Source organism: Naegleria gruberi (genome assembly GCF_000004985.1).
Source record: "Naegleria gruberi genomic scaffold NAEGRscaffold_11, whole genome shotgun sequence".
NCBI lineage: Eukaryota > Heterolobosea > Eutetramitea > Acrasida > Naegleriidae > Naegleria > Naegleria gruberi.
The window spans coordinates 510,998-528,431 of NW_003163316.1; the positions used below are offsets into that span (position 1 = coordinate 510,998).

Consider the following 17,434-nt stretch of genomic DNA (forward strand, 5'->3'; position numbering starts at 1 on the left):
AATTACTAACATTGATGGATGTTGATGAAATGGTATGGTATGTTGTGAGCTTTGTTGATGTGAACTTATTTCGAAAAAAAAAATGATATACAAGAACACAATTCAGCCAACCGTCGACATTAATTCAAAATGTTGGCAAGCCGTTTCCATCATCATTTTACTTCTTTTCACAATTTCACAACTTTTAACTAATCTTGCCGAATGTTCTGATATTCTCCGCAGTAAATCAGTTTACACATTCGGTCAGAATAATGATAAACAAACTGGTAGAATGACATCTTCTGCAGCAGGTTATTCAATTTCGTATAACACACTGTTGGATAAAGTACTTTCGAATGGAAGTTTATCTTGGCAAATTGCCAATGAAGGACTTATTGGACTCGATCCGAATGTTTCCGTAAAATTGAAAAAAATTGTCAAGGGATTTAGTGCCGTCTTCTTCCTAGTAGAATATTCGAATCTCAATACAAGTCAATCATTGGGAGAATACATCTATGCAATTGGTAGTAACCAGAATGGTCAAGCATCAATGCTCTATCCACCATTTCTAATATCAGAACCTACATTAATTTACATTTACACAAGTGTTGGAAAGAGTGAAAATCCATTTCTTGGAAAGACTTCCATAAAACAAATGGAATGTGTTTATTCATGTTTGATTTTGACATCAGATGGAATTGTTTATAGACATGCAGGTGAGAATTACAATCACTATGCAACTGGTCGATGGTATGATAATACATTTCTTCCACTTTCTTATCAAGATCCAGATACAATGCAAACTTTGAATAATGTGAAATATGAAATGGTAGCAGTGGGTGGTGGTTATGGATATGAAACGTTTTTTGCCTTGACAAATTATGGACATGTGTTTAGTTTTGGTGAATATACTTTTGGTTTGAGAGGAACATCGAGTTCAATTAGTAGAGATGTTCCAACTTTGATTCCTGGATTGAGAAATATTACATTTATTGCTGCAGGAATGTATACGGATGTAAATTCATATCAGCCAACAGCTGGTGCCGTTACAGAAACTGGAATGTTATGGACATGGGGATCGAATGGTTTTGGTCAAATGGGTGTGAATAATGCAACATTGACAAGTAGTGAAACACCACAACAGGCAATCATTTCAAATGTTAAGAGTATTGTATTTGGATTTGGACATTTGTTAATTATTTTGAAGGATGGTCAAATGTATGGATGTGGTGATGGTTCCATGAGTGAAATTACTGGAATACCAGGTTCAACTTATTTCATTCCAACATTAATCAACGTTCCACAAACACCTATTGACTGCTCTCTATCCTTGAGATATACAGCATGTATTATGAATGATGGTAAATTGTACACTTGGGGAGATAGTACTAAACTAGCTCACTCAGATTCAGCATACTACTTACCAGCTGATGTTCCAAATAATGAAAACACAACCCACATTCAAATCCTTGCAGAGAATGCAGTTGCATACACCTCAGAGGGTCATTCAGTTGTTTGGGGATCATCCAATTCTGATTCACTTGGAGCTCTAGGTGATGAGAAACAAGTGAGATATCCAACTAAATTGCCCACTCCTTCCTTCACTGCCAATGAAAACATTACAGTTTTGAGGGTGGTTTCCTCCAGTACATGTACTTACCTCCTATCACACCCAAATGAGAATGGATTGAAGAATACTTTGGAATATTGGGGACCTTGTAGTAATGGATTGTCCTTTTCAGAGCCAAATTACAGTCCCTATCCAGCTCCAAGTACATTAACTGATTCGGGTGTTGTGGATGTGAGCTATAATATTGATTTTGCTATTGGATTGACCAGTGATGGATCAGTTTATGGTTGGGGACAGTCTTCTAACTCAAATATGGGACAACCTGATGCAACTTTAACAAGTGCAACATTGCTCTACACAGGAGATGTCCAATTAATATGTGCTGGATCGTCAACAAGCTTTATTCTCTTGAATAATGGAACATTGTTGGGCGTTGGATTGAATAGTTTGGGAGAGTTGGGATTAGGTCATACCTTATTGGTTAGCTCATACACTCCAGTGAATACTTCCTTCCTCTCCAGTGGTGAAACAATTGTCGACATGAAAACAGGTGAAAAAACAACCTACATATTAACAAGTATGGGAAATGTTTACGGAGCTGGATCAAATACTGATGGATATATTTCATCGAGTGGTGATTCAAATTTTGATCATTTTGTACTTGTGAGCTCACCAGTGAAAATTAAGAAAATCTTTGTGGGATACTATAACAATCTTATGACCATCTCAACAAGTGGCGATGCTTACTATTTTTCTGGAGCCATGTATAAGATTTCATTTCCATCCAACGATTCATACATTATCGATTTGTTTGGCTATTCCAGATCTTACTATTTCATTACCAAGAGAGGAAGTGTCTATACCAGTGGAACCAATCAATACTATCAGATATCTTCACAGAATGGATTAGATGAAATTATGATTACCTCTCCAAAACTCTATGTCAGTAGAAATGACTTGGATGGAATTCCATATACAGGAGCAGCTGGTGAAGGAAGAGCCATTCTCATTACCAGATATGAATATACATGTGGAGGAATCAACTCAACTGATGAAAATGTCTGTTCTTCAAAAGGACATTGTAAAAGTCCTGATGTGTGTGAATGTTTTGATGAGTATTCAGGATCCAATTGTGAAACGTTCTATTGTAATGGAATTGCAAAGAGTAATACTTCATTCGTTTGCTCTGGAAGAGGAACATGCAATGCTCCAAATCAGTGCACTTCATGTCAGAATTCTATTGGAAACTATTGTGAGATTAATCTCTGTTATGGAATTGCACAGAATGATACAATGAATGTTTGTTCTGGAAGAGGTCAATGTGTTGGATTTAACACCTGTCAATGCTCTCAGGGATTTTATGGAAATAATTGTCAATTTTTTTCATGTTTCGACTCACTTTCGAATTCAGTATTGAAACAAACAAGTATTGCAAATAGATTTTGTCAAAAAATCAACAAGTATTTAAAATGATAATATTTTTAATTTATTCAGAAAGTAATTTTACAATATCTTGTTCAATTTCGGAAGGTTCTGTATTTGGAGAATATCTTTTTAGTACTTTTCCTGTTTTGGAAACTAAAAATTTAGTGAAATTCCATTTAATTGCTTTGAATAGTTTGCCTTCTCCTTCCTTTTTAAGATATTTATAGAGAGGAATAGTTTCACTGCCATTGACATGTGTTTTGGCGAATATTTTGAAAGAAACTTTAAATTTGTTTCTTGCGAATGCACAAATTTCATCATTCGATCCTCTTTCCTACACAGAATATATTAATAGATTAATTTAATTAGTAGAATAAAAATAATAAAAATTATTAGAAACTTATTCGAAATTCAAATTCTATTAGAAACTTACTTGGAAAGCAAACTGATTACAAGGGAATGCAATAATTTCAAATCCTTGATCTTTATACTTATCATATAAAGCTTGCAAACCTTCATACTGCGGAGTCAACCCACAACTACTTGCGACATTCACTACCATCACAACTTTTCCCTTGTAATCGGAGAGGGAAACTTCATTACCTTGAGCATCAGGAACGGTGAAACTGTAAAATTCGGATTCTGTCATTAGAATGTACTCTATGTTTGATATTTTTTTATAATTGAGTTTAGTTAAGTTTCGTTAATTGAATATTTAGTGTCGTGTGTTAATTTGGTCAACTGACTTTCGCAGTATGCGGTCGTACTTGGAGGTAGTCCTTGTACCAACTATCAACTTTGGTAAGTCATTTAGGATAGTGGTGGACGTACTTGTTAGAAACTATTCGAGAAATAGTTTAAAAATTCACCTTAATTAAACACCACATAGTTTTTAAGTCAAAAACCTAAAACATTGTTCAGTTGACCAAAATGAATTTTAAGTTTAATTTTTCAATCTGTGAATGGACTTGAAAAGCTCATGTGACTTTCAAAATCTATTTTTATTCTTCAAATTCTGAGATGAAACTGTTTCACACAATAAAATCCATCAAAATTTCAATGATTTCCAAATGAAAAAACAAAAAAACCAAACAATCAGATCTATTGATCGCTAATCTATTGCTAACTGTGTAAAAATCATGACTGTCAAAACTCTCACTGTAAATAATACTGCCACCAATCAAACTAAATCTTTCCTTTCTAAGAACGATCAAATTGCTGAAGAAGAAACAATTTGGCTTAAGAAGAAGGAACGCTTTCTAACTTGTAAAGAAGCAATTAATAGAATCATGTGGGATTCTGATTTAAATGATGCTTACCTTCACTTGTCAATGATTTACAAAGACAGATTTGAAGGTGACACTTTTATTTCATATGAAGAATTCTTAAATAGTGATTTGGCTGAAGAACTTCCACAACATCGAATCCAACAATTGATTTATAGAGATGAATATGTATTTTGGGATAAAAATAACAGAATTGACTTGTTGTCAAATGGTCAATTGGGAGAATTGATTTCCAAATTCAAAAAGAAAGATCAAGAAAGATTTGCTAGAGAACAAGCTGAATTTACAACTGTTTTACAACCAATTCCTAAAGTTTCCAACTCTAATTCTTCACAAAAGAAGAATAAGAAAAATAAGAAAATTATGAAGGAATTTGTAAGAAATCAAGAAACATGTAAACAAACAACTTCATCTGATGATGAATATGAACAATATATGGAAGAATATGATGAACAATATTCAATCTATTCAAAATATTAAATAAAACTATTCAGAACTTTATTTACACAATAAATTACAAAATTGAAATGTATGATTGACTATTTAAATTGATCTGCATGATCAACAAAGAATTGCAATGCAGAACGAGGATTCTTACCAGTTACAATCTTGAAATCTCCACAAATATTTGCAGTAATTCCCTCAATCTTATACATTTGATATAATTTAACTAACATCCAAATGACAAATGATGGAACTTGCTTAAAGTTTTCTGCGAATTGATCTTCACTAATTGGAACATGTTTAACTTCCTTACCAATGGCTTGTGTTAAAACTTGTGCCAATTGATCGTAGGTGAATGTATCTGGTCCAGTAATATTGTACGATTGACCTGCATGTTTTTCTGGATTTTCTGTCAAGACAACTGCACTCAAATCACCAATATCTCTAACATCTACATGACTAATATGATAACCATCCCCTAAATCATGTTTAACTCTATAGAAACAACCTTGAGATTTGATTGTTTGTAAATCTTGTGTGAGGAAATTTTGTAAAAACAAATTAGGTCTCAAAATTGTCAATTTCACTTTCGAATGTTCGACCAATCTCTGAACTGCTCTCTCAGAATCATTGTGCCATCTCATCAAACAATTGATATCTCTTTCTGGACTATTTCCCAATGCTGAAACTCTTACAATTTGTTGTAAATGTTTACAATATTTAACAGCAAGATTTACAAATCCGTGTTCACTTCTAGCTTGAAATGGTGATGAAATGGTCAATAAAAACATTCTCTCCACATTCTCATATAATTCATCAATATTAACAGTTTCCAAATCATTCAAATCTCCTTCCACTATTTTTCCCTCCAAATTTTCGTATAATTTCAAAACTTCACTTGCCTTGTCTTTGTTTCTTGTTAGGAGTTTGACTGAAATCTTGGAAGAGGGAGATGCCTTTTCATTCAATGCACGGAGAACTTCCTTACCAACTGTTCCTGTTGAACCAACGATGAGTATTGACATTTTATAAAATAATTCAATGATCTGTGTTGTTTTCGTTGTTGCTTTTTTTGTGTCTTGATCAAATTATAACAACACCAATGAGCAATGTGGAACCAATATTTGATTAAAATATGAACTTGGCTGAGTGAGGTGGTTGTTGGGATCTATAAAAGAGTCCGAGTTGTGTCGACACAACTGGAAATTGTTTAAATTTGGTAAATTAAAAATGTTTATTATCCATATCTCTCCATTTGAGCCTCATCTCTTGCATGATTTATTGAAATAATTTACAATATTTCTGAATGTAATAGTATTAGTAATTTTATTATTCACATTATTTTGACCTAGATTGTTGCTGTTGATGATGTTGATGATGCTGATGATTGGTTTTTAAAGAGTTTGCTGTGTGTGTGGGAGGATTTTCACACACTCAATAATCTATATTGTATGTACACACATTAAATTTTCTGATAATTTGGATTCAATGGATGGAAATTATTGTAATCGAAATGATAATTTTTCAATTCACTTGGGAAGAATGGATTTTGAGATTCAACACTTCCAGCCAATTGTTCAACATCTGAGAAATTTCTCTTGAACATTGCAACAGGAGTTGAAGGAGTGGTTGAATTTCTTTGAGTATTTCTGATAAAATCCATGAGATAGGCACTCTTTCTATTATCGGTAATGAATTTGATGGATGGAATGCATTCTTCTTGGAATATATCTAAAATTCTCTTCTTTGAAGATTGAATTGAAATGATTGGAAGATTATCTTGCTGTGTTGTGGATGTGGAAACATTTGGATGATTATTCGAAACATGTGAAGAACCATTCTTCTTTTTAAAGAATCCTAATACCTGACTTTTAGTCAATTCACTCTTATTTCTCTTTAAAATATAACTTCCATCATTGTAATCTTCTTCTGTTTGATTTAATTTATGATTTTTTTCATTTTCCTCTTCATCCATCATTTCCATTTCGTCTCGTTTCTCTTCTGTCATTTCTTCTTCAATAGATTCTTCATAAATTGGATATTTCAAAGGTCCAAAAGTTAATTCCATTTGAATTTCATACTTCTTCATATTCAAATTTTCATTCTGAATCAAATCAATTAATTCTGCTTTACATTTCTCTCTCAATTTAATAATTCTCTGTTCATGTTTCTTTTTTATAATTTTTGGCCACAATTTGTAAATCATTAGAGAAATTCCAAAAGTTGGAACCAATGAAACAATTGCTAAAATTAGTAATATCTTTTTTCTGTTCATTTCTTTTAATTTATCGGAATTTGTTAATTGTTTATCATCTAAATCTCTGTCGGATGTTGAATGGACATGACTTGTTGTTGGAGAATTGATTGGTGACATTAAAATTGCTTCCTTGTCAATTAATTCTTGATAATTCATGAGTATTGTATTGGCCTTCTTTAGTATTCTATTAAAATCATCTTGTTCTAATTGAAAACTTTTAAATTGTGGGAAATAACGTGAAGGAACAAAACATCCACAAGTTTGAAATGATGTTTCGGTTTGATGTTTGGCAGCCGTGGCAGTTGGCACGAATTGCACAGTATGGAAGTTGTGCATGGTAGAGAGAGGAAGGTGGGTGCTTGTGAGGCAATTTTTTTGGTGATTTTAAAGGGAATTTGCGTTTGCCGTTGAAGTTTTTATTTTTACTTGACAAGAGACATGCACAAGTGGAAGGAAAATGTGGACGATTCGATTGCATTTTCATGAAGATGGATAATGAAAGTTATCCATTAGATCAAAGTTATTGCGAAGATGATTATTTTTCATTCTTACTGTCTGTGCATGTACTGAAACTAATGAGGTTTGTTGATTGGTGAGAATCATGAAGAATCTTGGACGATTCGAAACTCAAAATTCCTTGTTGATATAGAAGAAGTATTTCCTTAATAATTTGCAATTAATTGATTTGCTCAATCAGATGAATAAGTTGCTTTTTTAATGTTTTGAATAAGTTCACATGTGGAAATCTCTCGTTTATTCTCTTCTCAAAAAATCTTTTGAAAACGAAAAATTCAAAATTTAAATTTGTAATAATAATCATTGGAATCTTCCTTTTCCACAAATACAAATCCCTTCGATCCAATATTTAATTCTGGTTTCTCCTCTTCTTGATGAATGATAGTGGTCAGGTTTTGTTCAATCTCTTCATTTCGAATAGAATTTTTTTGATTGTCCGCTTGTTTGGAATTACAATTAGATGAGAAAGGAATTGGAGGGAGAGGCTTTCTTATTGGTGGATTGACCACATTGTCTGATGATTTCTTTTCAATGGCTACCACTGGATCCAAGTCAATTAGTTGTGTTGACAATTTTAGTGAATTTCCATCAGAGAGAGATTTTCCAAAAAGTCCGACCATTGAGGAAACTGAAGTAATCTTCAATGGAGAATTACTAATCAAGTCCTCACTCGATAAATTATTGAAAAATTTAAAATATTCTAAGAAATGCAATGTTAATTTTTCAAAATTTAAACAATCCTTATACGAATCCAATTTAAACTGTGAATATTCATAATGAGATTTCATTTCTAGAGTGGAATGAGCCAATTGCCACACCAATTCACATTCCTTCTCAATATTGACACTTGCATTATCTGGATTCTTGATGTGTTTTGGAAAATAATGATGCATGATACATATGAGTAATAGTCCACTCTTGATGCAGAAGGAATCTTGTTTGTACAATAGAGAAAGTAAATGTTGAATTTCTAACAGTTGGTGATGAGGAGTTGAGAAGGAAATATCGGAAACTTGTTCTTGCTGAAGAATTTTCAATTGATGAGTGGGTGTGCAATTTTCACGAATGTAGAGAAGATGAGAGACACTGGAAAAGTGAGTGCATATTTGAGTGATCCATTCGGTAAACAATGTGATGAGAGTTGTCATGTAGTTCAGTTGGGTTGAATTTTTTTTTGTGATTGGTTTCTGTCTTGGATGTTTGACAATCGGATGTGGAATGACTCCATTTAAGAGTATTGCTAATTGTTGGCATGTTAAAATGATAATTGAATAAATAAAGAAAATATTATTTTAAATTTGTAAAATGTTATTCGTACAATTAAATAATTATTGCCTAATCTCATATCCACCACTTGTTGTGATATATCTGACCCATGGTAAGGCATTGTAACCAGACTTGTCCATAATTTTCAGATAACGAACTTGAAGACCAGAAACAGTAAAGTATGGAATCTCAAAAGTGATACGGATTGGACGCTTACGTGATTCGACAAAGCTCTTTCTTGTTTTTGAACTATTGGATGAGGAGTCTTCGTCTTGGTTTTGATCCTTGTGGAGAGCTTCAGCAAAACGAGTTGATGTAGATCCAGCTGGTTCCAAATCTTCATTGGAAACAGTTGGCAGACCAACTTCTGCATGGAAAGTAAATTCCTTTCCACCTGGGAATTGTTTGATATTCCAACAAATACAATCCTCTTCAGGTACATATTCGCCATTACCAATCATACTACTAAATGTTGGAGAATCAGCATCTTTTGGTACAGGTATAAAGATTTTTACATTATTGGCTGCTGATTTCTTCTTAAATTGAGCTTTGGCTTTGATATTATATTCTACACGAGTCAATCCATGCATAGTGGCATGACATTCAATTAAAAATAGTGGCTTGATTCTAGTTGATAATCTATAACTCATTAATACAAATTCTCCATCAGGAGGAACGAATGAAATTATTCTATCAGTTTCGAATTTGTTCAAACGAACACATTGGTGGAACTTTACATCTTCTAAATCTACAGAGTGACCTTTCTTGTTGGCCTTTCCAAAATTTTCAAATAAAACCTTATCATTGAGACCCAATTTCAACTCAGGCATACCAGTCAAAAAAACTCTCATATTTAAATTACCTTCAATTTGTGATCTTAATGTTGTACCTGTGTTTGAAACGAGAAGACTCACACTCTCAACAACATCAAGGAAACATTCATTCTTCTTATAGACAATACCTTCCTTACGCCAGGAAATTGTTTGTGTGAAATTTCTTGGAATTGTAAGTTTTGATGAATTTTCTTCAACATCATTATTACCTTTGGTAATACTTCCTAAATTTGATGTTAATTGTTTTGTAAGAATTGAAAAACCTGTTTGTAAACCTGCTGTGAATTGTTGAAGATTGATGCCTTGTCCTCCATTTCCATTGTCGGCAGAAATTCCCATCAATTCGGTCCAAAATTTCAAGTTATCAAGTTGTTGTAATTTGTGAGATTCATTCTTGATGAATTCTTGAAGGATCTTTGGTTCCGTTGATTGTGGATAGCCAAAATCCATCATTTCATCAAGTAATTCATAAACAACAACAAAGTTGTCTTTTATACTTTCTTCTTCAACTTCTTTAAAGTAGTCTTCAAATACCTTGTATGATTCATAGAGGAAACAGATCATTTCCATGGCATTACAATTTGATGCTGCAACCAGCACGACTATCCTATGTTAATCCTCATAGTACTAAATGTACTTACAGTACAAATCCTTCTTTTGAATAAAACAAAATGAATATCCATCCTCCTCAAAAACAGGTGTAATATTCTCATCCTCTTCCTTGATTACTCTTCGAACAAATTTTTCTATAATGTTTCTAGGTAAATTACCCCTAAAATCACGATGAATAATATTCTTTCCTTTCAAATCAAGGATAAAGTAGGCGCTTGGACCTGACATTTTTTTATGTGATTGCTATTAAAAAATAATTGAATTAACGTTGCTGATGATGTAATTACGTCATTTGATTATTATTTTGATTTTTACAGTTTTAAAAATTATTATCATCAATTGCCGTTTTTTTAATGAGCAAAGATGAATAGTATCCACTAGTGTGGAAGAGCATTTGATCACCTTGTTGCACTCAGGAACAGAATGGATGATTATTTAATATTTGATTCAAGCCAATCGGATCAAGAAAACCGTATTGTGTTTTTCGCGCCTTTTTTAAAAACAAAAACAGCTTGAAAAAATGCAACGATACCAACAGAGGATGGACAACAGGCAACAACCTTCTAAGGGACAACAACATCGCCGAACTCTGTATGAGGATGATGAGGAAAACAGTAGTAGTGCTGATGAGGATATTTATGATCGTATTGCCATTTTGGCCAAAGAATATGGAGAGGAATATGAAGATGATGAGGAAGAAGAGAATTCCTCCCTTACTATGAGACGAAATTATCCAAAACACAAGAACATACCCGAAGATACTCCAACTTCAGAAACCAATGACCCTTTCTCGGAAGATGATAAAGAAGATTCTGAAGACCAACAGGAAATTCAAATGAAAGTTCAAACCAGAAAGGCATTAAAAGACTCTAAAAAGTTTCTCCATACCACGACCAGAAAAATGGAAAACAAGATGAATATTTCTCATAACCAATCTGTATTATCAAATGCTCTATCAAAAGAAAAGAATGATCTTTATGAAGCAACAATTAATCAAATTACTAGTAAGGATAATTGGATTTTGAGTACGAGTTTTGATAAGTGTTTTGAAAAGATTAGGAAACAAGTCATGTCCGATGTTTACAGTAGAGAGAAATCAAAGAACAGACCTATGGAAACATATTCAAGGAAACCTGTTGTTAGAACATCCCAAACCTCAAAAGGAAAAACAATCGAAAAGAAACCTGTTATACAACTTGTCACCAATTATGATGACAAGCCTCTTCCTACAAATAATAGAAGAAATTATGATGATATTCCAATAAGACAACCAAAGCAACAAGAGCAACAGCCAATAGAATCAAAAGAGCCTCCAAAAAAGAAGCAACAAGAGCAAGCTCCCATTCCAACAACTCAAAAAGACAAGTCGAGAAGACAATCAAAACAAAAACCTATTAGTATTGAGCCATATGAAGCAACTGAATCGGAATTGAATGCTTTGGAAGGATTTTTTGGAAGTAAGAAGACTTTGAAAATTGTTAGTGTTGGTTCAGTATTTGTAAGGGTACAAAAGTTTTGGAGAGCCAACAGAAAGTACAACCGAAATAAGGCTGTCCTTGATTTGAGAGAAATGTGGAGAACTACAGTTTTTGAAATGGAACGAGCACAATATGACCATTTAGACACCTCAGAGTACAAGAGACAATTGAAATACTTTGCTGCCCAATTCTGTAAGGAAATGCATCCTCAAAAACCTTTTACACCAGGTGGAAAGAAACCATCTTCAAAAGATAAGCATACCTTCCTACATAGAAAGCAACAGCCTGCATTCCTTAAGAATGTTAACAAGAAGAGGTCCCATTCTAAATCTTCTACACCTGCCACCCCACCTGATACACCAACACAACTAACACCAACAAATATTTCTCCTCCATCAAATGCATTCTCCACCCCCCTTAGATCTCCACCAACAAGACCAAAAGAGGAGATTGAATTTACTCCTCCAATAAGCCAATCTCCTCGAAAAGATCCACAACAAAAACGACCTGTAGCTTCTAACGACGAAACACAATTTACAACCCCTAAAAAGTCCAACGGTATGAGACGATCCTTATCTAGCAGAGTGTTCAGGTTGGAAACAAGAGCCAACATTGAAAATACTCCCCTCTCTGAACAAGAGGCCACCCCATTCAAAGAAGGACCAGAGCTTAATTTGACTTCAAATAGTGATTCAACTTCCATTCAACCTCTTCAACAGACCCCAAATAATATGAAATCTAGCCCTAGAAATAGCCCAAGGAAGATGACACAAAAGCAAGTCTCCTCCCCAAACACTACCCTCAATCAATCTGAAAATAATACTACCATCATGTCAGAAGAAAAACAACCAAACAATAGCGTTCTCTCAACCCCAACTAAAAGTGTAACAAATGAAATTTCCCAAAACACATCATTGAATAATATAACAGTTTCCCCAATATTGAGAAAAGCACCACCACCACCTATTGAGGTAAAATTTTTGAATAGCAATGATAATGAGCAAGAGGATCCATATGAAGAAGACGATGAAATGGAAGGTTATAATGACAATCATGAAAATGATTATTCTGAACATTCAGACTCATTAATAGAGGATAACCAATTTGATAATGAGGATTCTGAGTTGATTGAAGAATTAGAGCAAAGTTCCACACCTGAAAGAAGTACTGAGACAAAAAAGGCGGAAGAAACATCAGCCTCCTTGAATCGAGCAGAAGAGAATACAAACAACAACTCTAGCTCCCTCAACAATAATATTGAAAGATTCAGTCTTACCTACAGAGAAGAGGAAGTGAAGAAAAAAGCCGAAGCTCTCTACAATAGGACAACTGGAACCCTTAGCGATTTACTAAGTCCCAGAGGTCGACAATCCACGGAAATTGTTCAACCTGTCCCATCTAAGCAGCCAGAGGAAGACCCAAAACAAAGTGAAGTAAAGAGTGTGGAAAGAATCCTGGTGGAGGAAACCAATTTGTCCATTTCCTCACATGGAAGTAGTGTAGAAAAGGTACCGAAACCACCTTCCCGAAAGCCACCACAACCAACTCTTTCCTTAGAAGAATCTATGGAAAGAGATAGAACAAGATTTGCCGAGTTGGAAAACTTATGTTTTTCAGTAGATGAATCTTCTATTATTTATCAATTCGATAAGGAGTTTGTGTATAATGGATTACAATAGTTCAACAACTTGTTTCTTCAATTACATTATCTATTTAAACAGATAAACTGCAGAAAAGATTATGTGCCTCTTTAATAGCGCGGTTTACAATACAAAACAGAGAACTACAACACCAAAACTTGAAATATCCACCTCAAAAACGAAACTGACTAAAAAACATGGTAATATTTCTGTTTGACTAATTCAAGGTATTTTCCTCCCTTCTTAATTCTCGCATCAACTCATTATGCTTGATTCTCTTTCCATAATTTGAATCGTACAATGAGCCATCTAGATTTTCATGATTTGCAATTGATACTCGCTAATGCTGTGCCCAAATGCAAAACCTAGTTGTTCTATTTAACTGACTCATTATTGTTTTTGAACACGATTTATCATGTAAAGAAACAATGCCGGTTCAATTGTACCCAATCCTCTTCTACAAAGTCAACTCTTTACTCCATCCATCATTGGTATTAAAAACAAATAACGCCAAAGAGGTAAGTCAATCCCCGATCCAATACAAAACACTCAACGGCCATTCACCAAATAAGAAAATGGTAAGGCATTTTTGATACCCTCTCAACATTTTCAGAGAGCAAACCTATAGAGTTAGCATGAATATCACAAAACATTCTCTCCCAATACAACACATCAAAAAAAACAAAATTCATTACGACGATTGTTGCTGCTTCTTTGCTGAGATACGTTCACTAGTCTGTACCTGTATTTCTGCTGCGCGCTCACCACCTTGTAATACTGCTCAACCAAATTTTGCGTCATACATATTTCATTACTACTAGTGCCAAATATCAGATAATTCAAATATCATTATCCAAGTCCTCCATATATTGAAAATGGTGCGTCAGATAAATAACTCTAAAGTATATACCAGCAATGATTCCTCCTCCTCTTCATTGTCGTCGTCATCATCATCTCTAAAGAAACTGCTCATTGCAATGTTTCAAATCCTTCTAGTACTCTTTCTCATCACACAACACGAAGAAGTGAAAGGACAAATCTTTCCTCTGGTTGCCGAATCATCAATTTATAAGAATGCCATTATTATGCCTCCTCCTACATCAAAGTTTGAACCTAAATTTGCTTTACAATGGGAAGAAATAACAAGTGCTTCAACAATTTCCACCAATTATTTAAATTTCCACTCCCAGTGTGCTCTAGGTACTGATAAAATTGTAAAAACATCAGATATTGACAATATCAATAATAATTTAAATAATGGGTTAAAGGTAATCAAATGGAAATTAACAGTTGGTGTGGGTAGCAATTTTCATAATGCATTGTTCGGATTTTCTGATGGTTCTGCAAATGGTTGGACTAAAATGAAGAATGTCATGTCAAACAATGCTGCCTATTCCTCTACAGTTAATGGTAAATGGAGTACTAGCAGTTCAACTACCAGTTTCAAGACAAATTTCTATTCCTCTCTTGTTTATCCACCACAGGTTTATAGATTTGATAAGGGAGAAGTTAATACTAGACCAAATTTACAAGGATATGCTTCAATGTCATCACTCAACATGACTTTCTATGACATGTTCTCAGGATCAAAACTCTTGTATAACAATCAAGCTTTCCTATCTAGTAATAGTAAGAATGCGTTGCCATTAGTAATTTCGGGAGATCTTATTGATGCTATGTATAATTCTGATCCAAGTAATGCGACCATTGCTAAAATAGCTTCTATTCGTGAAGGTTTTAGAAATGAAGATGACCTTTCCTATCTATATGGACCTGATGGTACTAGTTCTATTGGTGGTTTTTTAAGAAGTCGTTCTCAATCTAATTGGACAGATATGTCTTCTACACCTTCTGATTTTGTTGTTCTATCCAGTTATGAGAATTATGTTTATGGTACTGACTTTTATTTCACAACCACTAATTGCTTTAATGATTTGGTCAATAGCAATTCAACAAGTGGAAATGAATTATACTTTTTCGTTTCCCTTTTCAATTATTACACACTTCTTAGTAGCAAGTTTAGTTCTAGAATTGACAATTCCTACAATAACAATGTCTTGAAGATGTTCCTTGCTTTTAACATGACACAATTATTGACTACTCCAAATGGAAACAAAATGTTTCCAACCATGATGCAAAGTTCATCATCTGCTACTACTCCTTCATTCAAGGATTCTACAGCAAGATATTTCATTTCAGAATTCCATTACAATACTCTTACTACTTATCAACAATTGAGATATTTGAGAACTACTCACGTTTTCTTCTATGGTTTGATTATTATGACCATTCTCTTCATGTTTAGAAAGCAACAACCTGTCAAGTCCAGATTTATGATCAACGCTTCTGTATGTGGTGTTGCTATTTTCTATGGTCTCTTTGGTATTATCATGGCTGCTGCAGTTCCAGATTATGACGGTATTGTAAGTGCTGCTGAAGTTTTATTCTACTTGGTCTTGGGTTTCTTATACGTCTTGTCTGCTGTTAGATATTTCTTCTCCAGAAATTTGTATAGAACTATGAGAATTAACTTCTCAAAGGAAAAGAAAAAGAAGGAAAAGAAAGATTCTGATACTTTTGAAGAAAAGCAATTGAAATTGCTTAGATTGTTGGCTAATTTGGCTTCATGGAAAGTTTTCCTTGTTGGTGTTATTGCAGTAGTAGTTTTAATTGCTGGTCTTTCCATTTTCATTTTGGTTTCTATTTTGACTGGTGCTGCTGATAATTTCACTGTTTCAATTTCACAAGTCGCTACCTATGTCAAGTTGGCTGGTTTGTTGGGCTTGGTCTTTCCTACTGCTATTATTTCTATCATTCTTGATGCTAGTATCAATTTTAAGAGAATCTTCAGAAAGGGTGGTCTTAAATGGTATCTCATTCAAGATGACCCTCTCTTATTTAGAGCCGAATTTGCTGTCTTTATACCAACTGTTTGTTTGGGTGTTTTACTCTTTGGATTGGATCAATTTTACAATGGTTTACCTTGGTGGGATTTGGAGCAAAAAGCTGCCACTTATCTTGGTCACGGTTTAGTCTATACTGTATTTGAAGTTTCACTTCTCTTGTTAGGTTGTGGTGGTTTCATTGTCATTGTCCAAACAATTCAAACAGTTCGTATCGCCATCCGTAGAGGTTCACTTTTTGATAAGTCTGATACCGATGTCAGTAAATCCAAATCAGGAGGATTAGGTCTTGGTGAGAAGACTGAATTTGAACTCTTTATGGAAAGTGTTGAAGCAAGAGCCGTCTTGAAACAATATTGTGAAAGCGAATTTTCATTGGAAAATTACTTGCTTTTCGAATTGGTAGAAGATTTGCACAAACTTGTGCTCATTGAACAGACTCAAGGTGTTTTACAGGAACCTGTCGCCAAACCAAAACCAAAGCAATTATTAACTGTTCAACATTCAAATTCTTTCAGAATGAGTGGTGATTTCAATGGGGCATCTCCTTCTGGTCTTCAACCTAACACTACCACAAATAGTGGAGCTCCAACAACTATTACCCCAAATGGATTGTTAAATCCAGCTGATAACACTTCAATGACTACATCATTTACTTCATCTGGTTCAGAGGTTGTCTTTTTGAATAATGAAGATCCAACTTCACCAACCAGTCCATCGACAATTTCAGAGCCATACTCTCCTTCTAAATTATCAACAAACGGACCAAACAAGGAAAAGGATAAGAATAAGGGACCAGGTGATGTAACCCTCCAAATTGATAGAATGATTGTCAAGATTTTAAAGACATACTTGAGTGAAAACTCTGTTTTGGAAGTCAACTTACCAAACACAACTCGTAAACAAGTTTTACATGCCTTCCGTAAACGTGTCTATCCAGATGACATGTCTAAGACAGGAAGTGCTTCTGGCTCAAAGAATTTTGATAAATCACCAAGATCTCAAAGACCAGATACAGACAAGAAACCAGAATCAATTGACGTTGAAATTTTGGCAATTTTGAAACAAGATGTATGGTTGAATTTGAAAGATACTTTTGGTAGATTGCAATTGACAAACGAATATCAATTGTTAAAGAAGAAACAAGCTTTGGAAAAGGAATTGAACGTTGTATAATTTTTTGCAAATTTCATAAAGTTTCATTTTGTTAAATTTGTGTCTTAAT

General features: G+C 34.0%; 7 protein-coding genes across 7 annotated transcripts; 3 read left to right on the forward strand and 4 right to left on the reverse strand.

Annotated features, from left to right (window-relative positions):
- Positions 1 to 82: 82 nt before the first annotated feature.
- NAEGRDRAFT_64830 (uncharacterized protein) lies at positions 83 to 3,022 on the forward strand (the record flags this gene model as incomplete). The annotated part of the gene is made up of 1 exon (XM_002679962.1): positions 83 to 3,022. The coding sequence occupies one exon, from the start codon at positions 83 to 85 to the stop codon at positions 3,020 to 3,022; it is 2,940 nt and encodes a 979-aa protein (XP_002680008.1).
- Positions 3,023 to 3,035: 13 nt separating this feature from the next.
- On the reverse strand, positions 3,036 to 3,623 carry NAEGRDRAFT_31801 (uncharacterized protein; the record flags this gene model as incomplete). Its single annotated transcript, XM_002680090.1, has 2 exons — positions 3,036 to 3,308; positions 3,408 to 3,623. The coding sequence occupies 2 exons, from the start codon at positions 3,621 to 3,623 to the stop codon at positions 3,036 to 3,038; spliced, it is 489 nt and encodes a 162-aa protein (XP_002680136.1).
- Positions 3,624 to 4,799: 1,176 nt separating this feature from the next.
- NAEGRDRAFT_64831 (uncharacterized protein) lies at positions 4,800 to 5,729 on the reverse strand (the record flags this gene model as incomplete). The annotated part of the gene is made up of 1 exon (XM_002680091.1): positions 4,800 to 5,729. The coding sequence occupies one exon, from the start codon at positions 5,727 to 5,729 to the stop codon at positions 4,800 to 4,802; it is 930 nt and encodes a 309-aa protein (XP_002680137.1).
- A 437-nt stretch (positions 5,730 to 6,166) lies between these two features.
- NAEGRDRAFT_64832 (uncharacterized protein) lies at positions 6,167 to 7,297 on the reverse strand (the record flags this gene model as incomplete). The annotated part of the gene is made up of 1 exon (XM_002680092.1): positions 6,167 to 7,297. One exon carries the CDS (start codon positions 7,295 to 7,297, stop codon positions 6,167 to 6,169), a length of 1,131 nt encoding a protein of 376 aa, XP_002680138.1.
- Positions 7,298 to 7,752: 455 nt separating this feature from the next.
- On the reverse strand, positions 7,753 to 8,625 carry NAEGRDRAFT_64833 (uncharacterized protein; the record flags this gene model as incomplete). Its single annotated transcript, XM_002680093.1, has 1 exon — positions 7,753 to 8,625. One exon carries the CDS (start codon positions 8,623 to 8,625, stop codon positions 7,753 to 7,755), a length of 873 nt encoding a protein of 290 aa, XP_002680139.1.
- A 2,083-nt stretch (positions 8,626 to 10,708) lies between these two features.
- NAEGRDRAFT_64835 (uncharacterized protein) lies at positions 10,709 to 13,345 on the forward strand (the record flags this gene model as incomplete). The annotated part of the gene is made up of 1 exon (XM_002679963.1): positions 10,709 to 13,345. The coding sequence occupies one exon, from the start codon at positions 10,709 to 10,711 to the stop codon at positions 13,343 to 13,345; it is 2,637 nt and encodes an 878-aa protein (XP_002680009.1).
- Positions 13,346 to 13,990: 645 nt separating this feature from the next.
- NAEGRDRAFT_78910 (uncharacterized protein) lies at positions 13,991 to 17,418 on the forward strand. Its single transcript, XM_002679964.1, has one exon. It carries the CDS (start codon positions 14,182 to 14,184, stop codon positions 17,383 to 17,385), a length of 3,204 nt encoding a protein of 1,067 aa, XP_002680010.1. The 5' UTR covers positions 13,991 to 14,181; the 3' UTR covers positions 17,386 to 17,418.
- The last annotated feature ends 16 nt before the right edge of the window (positions 17,419 to 17,434 follow it).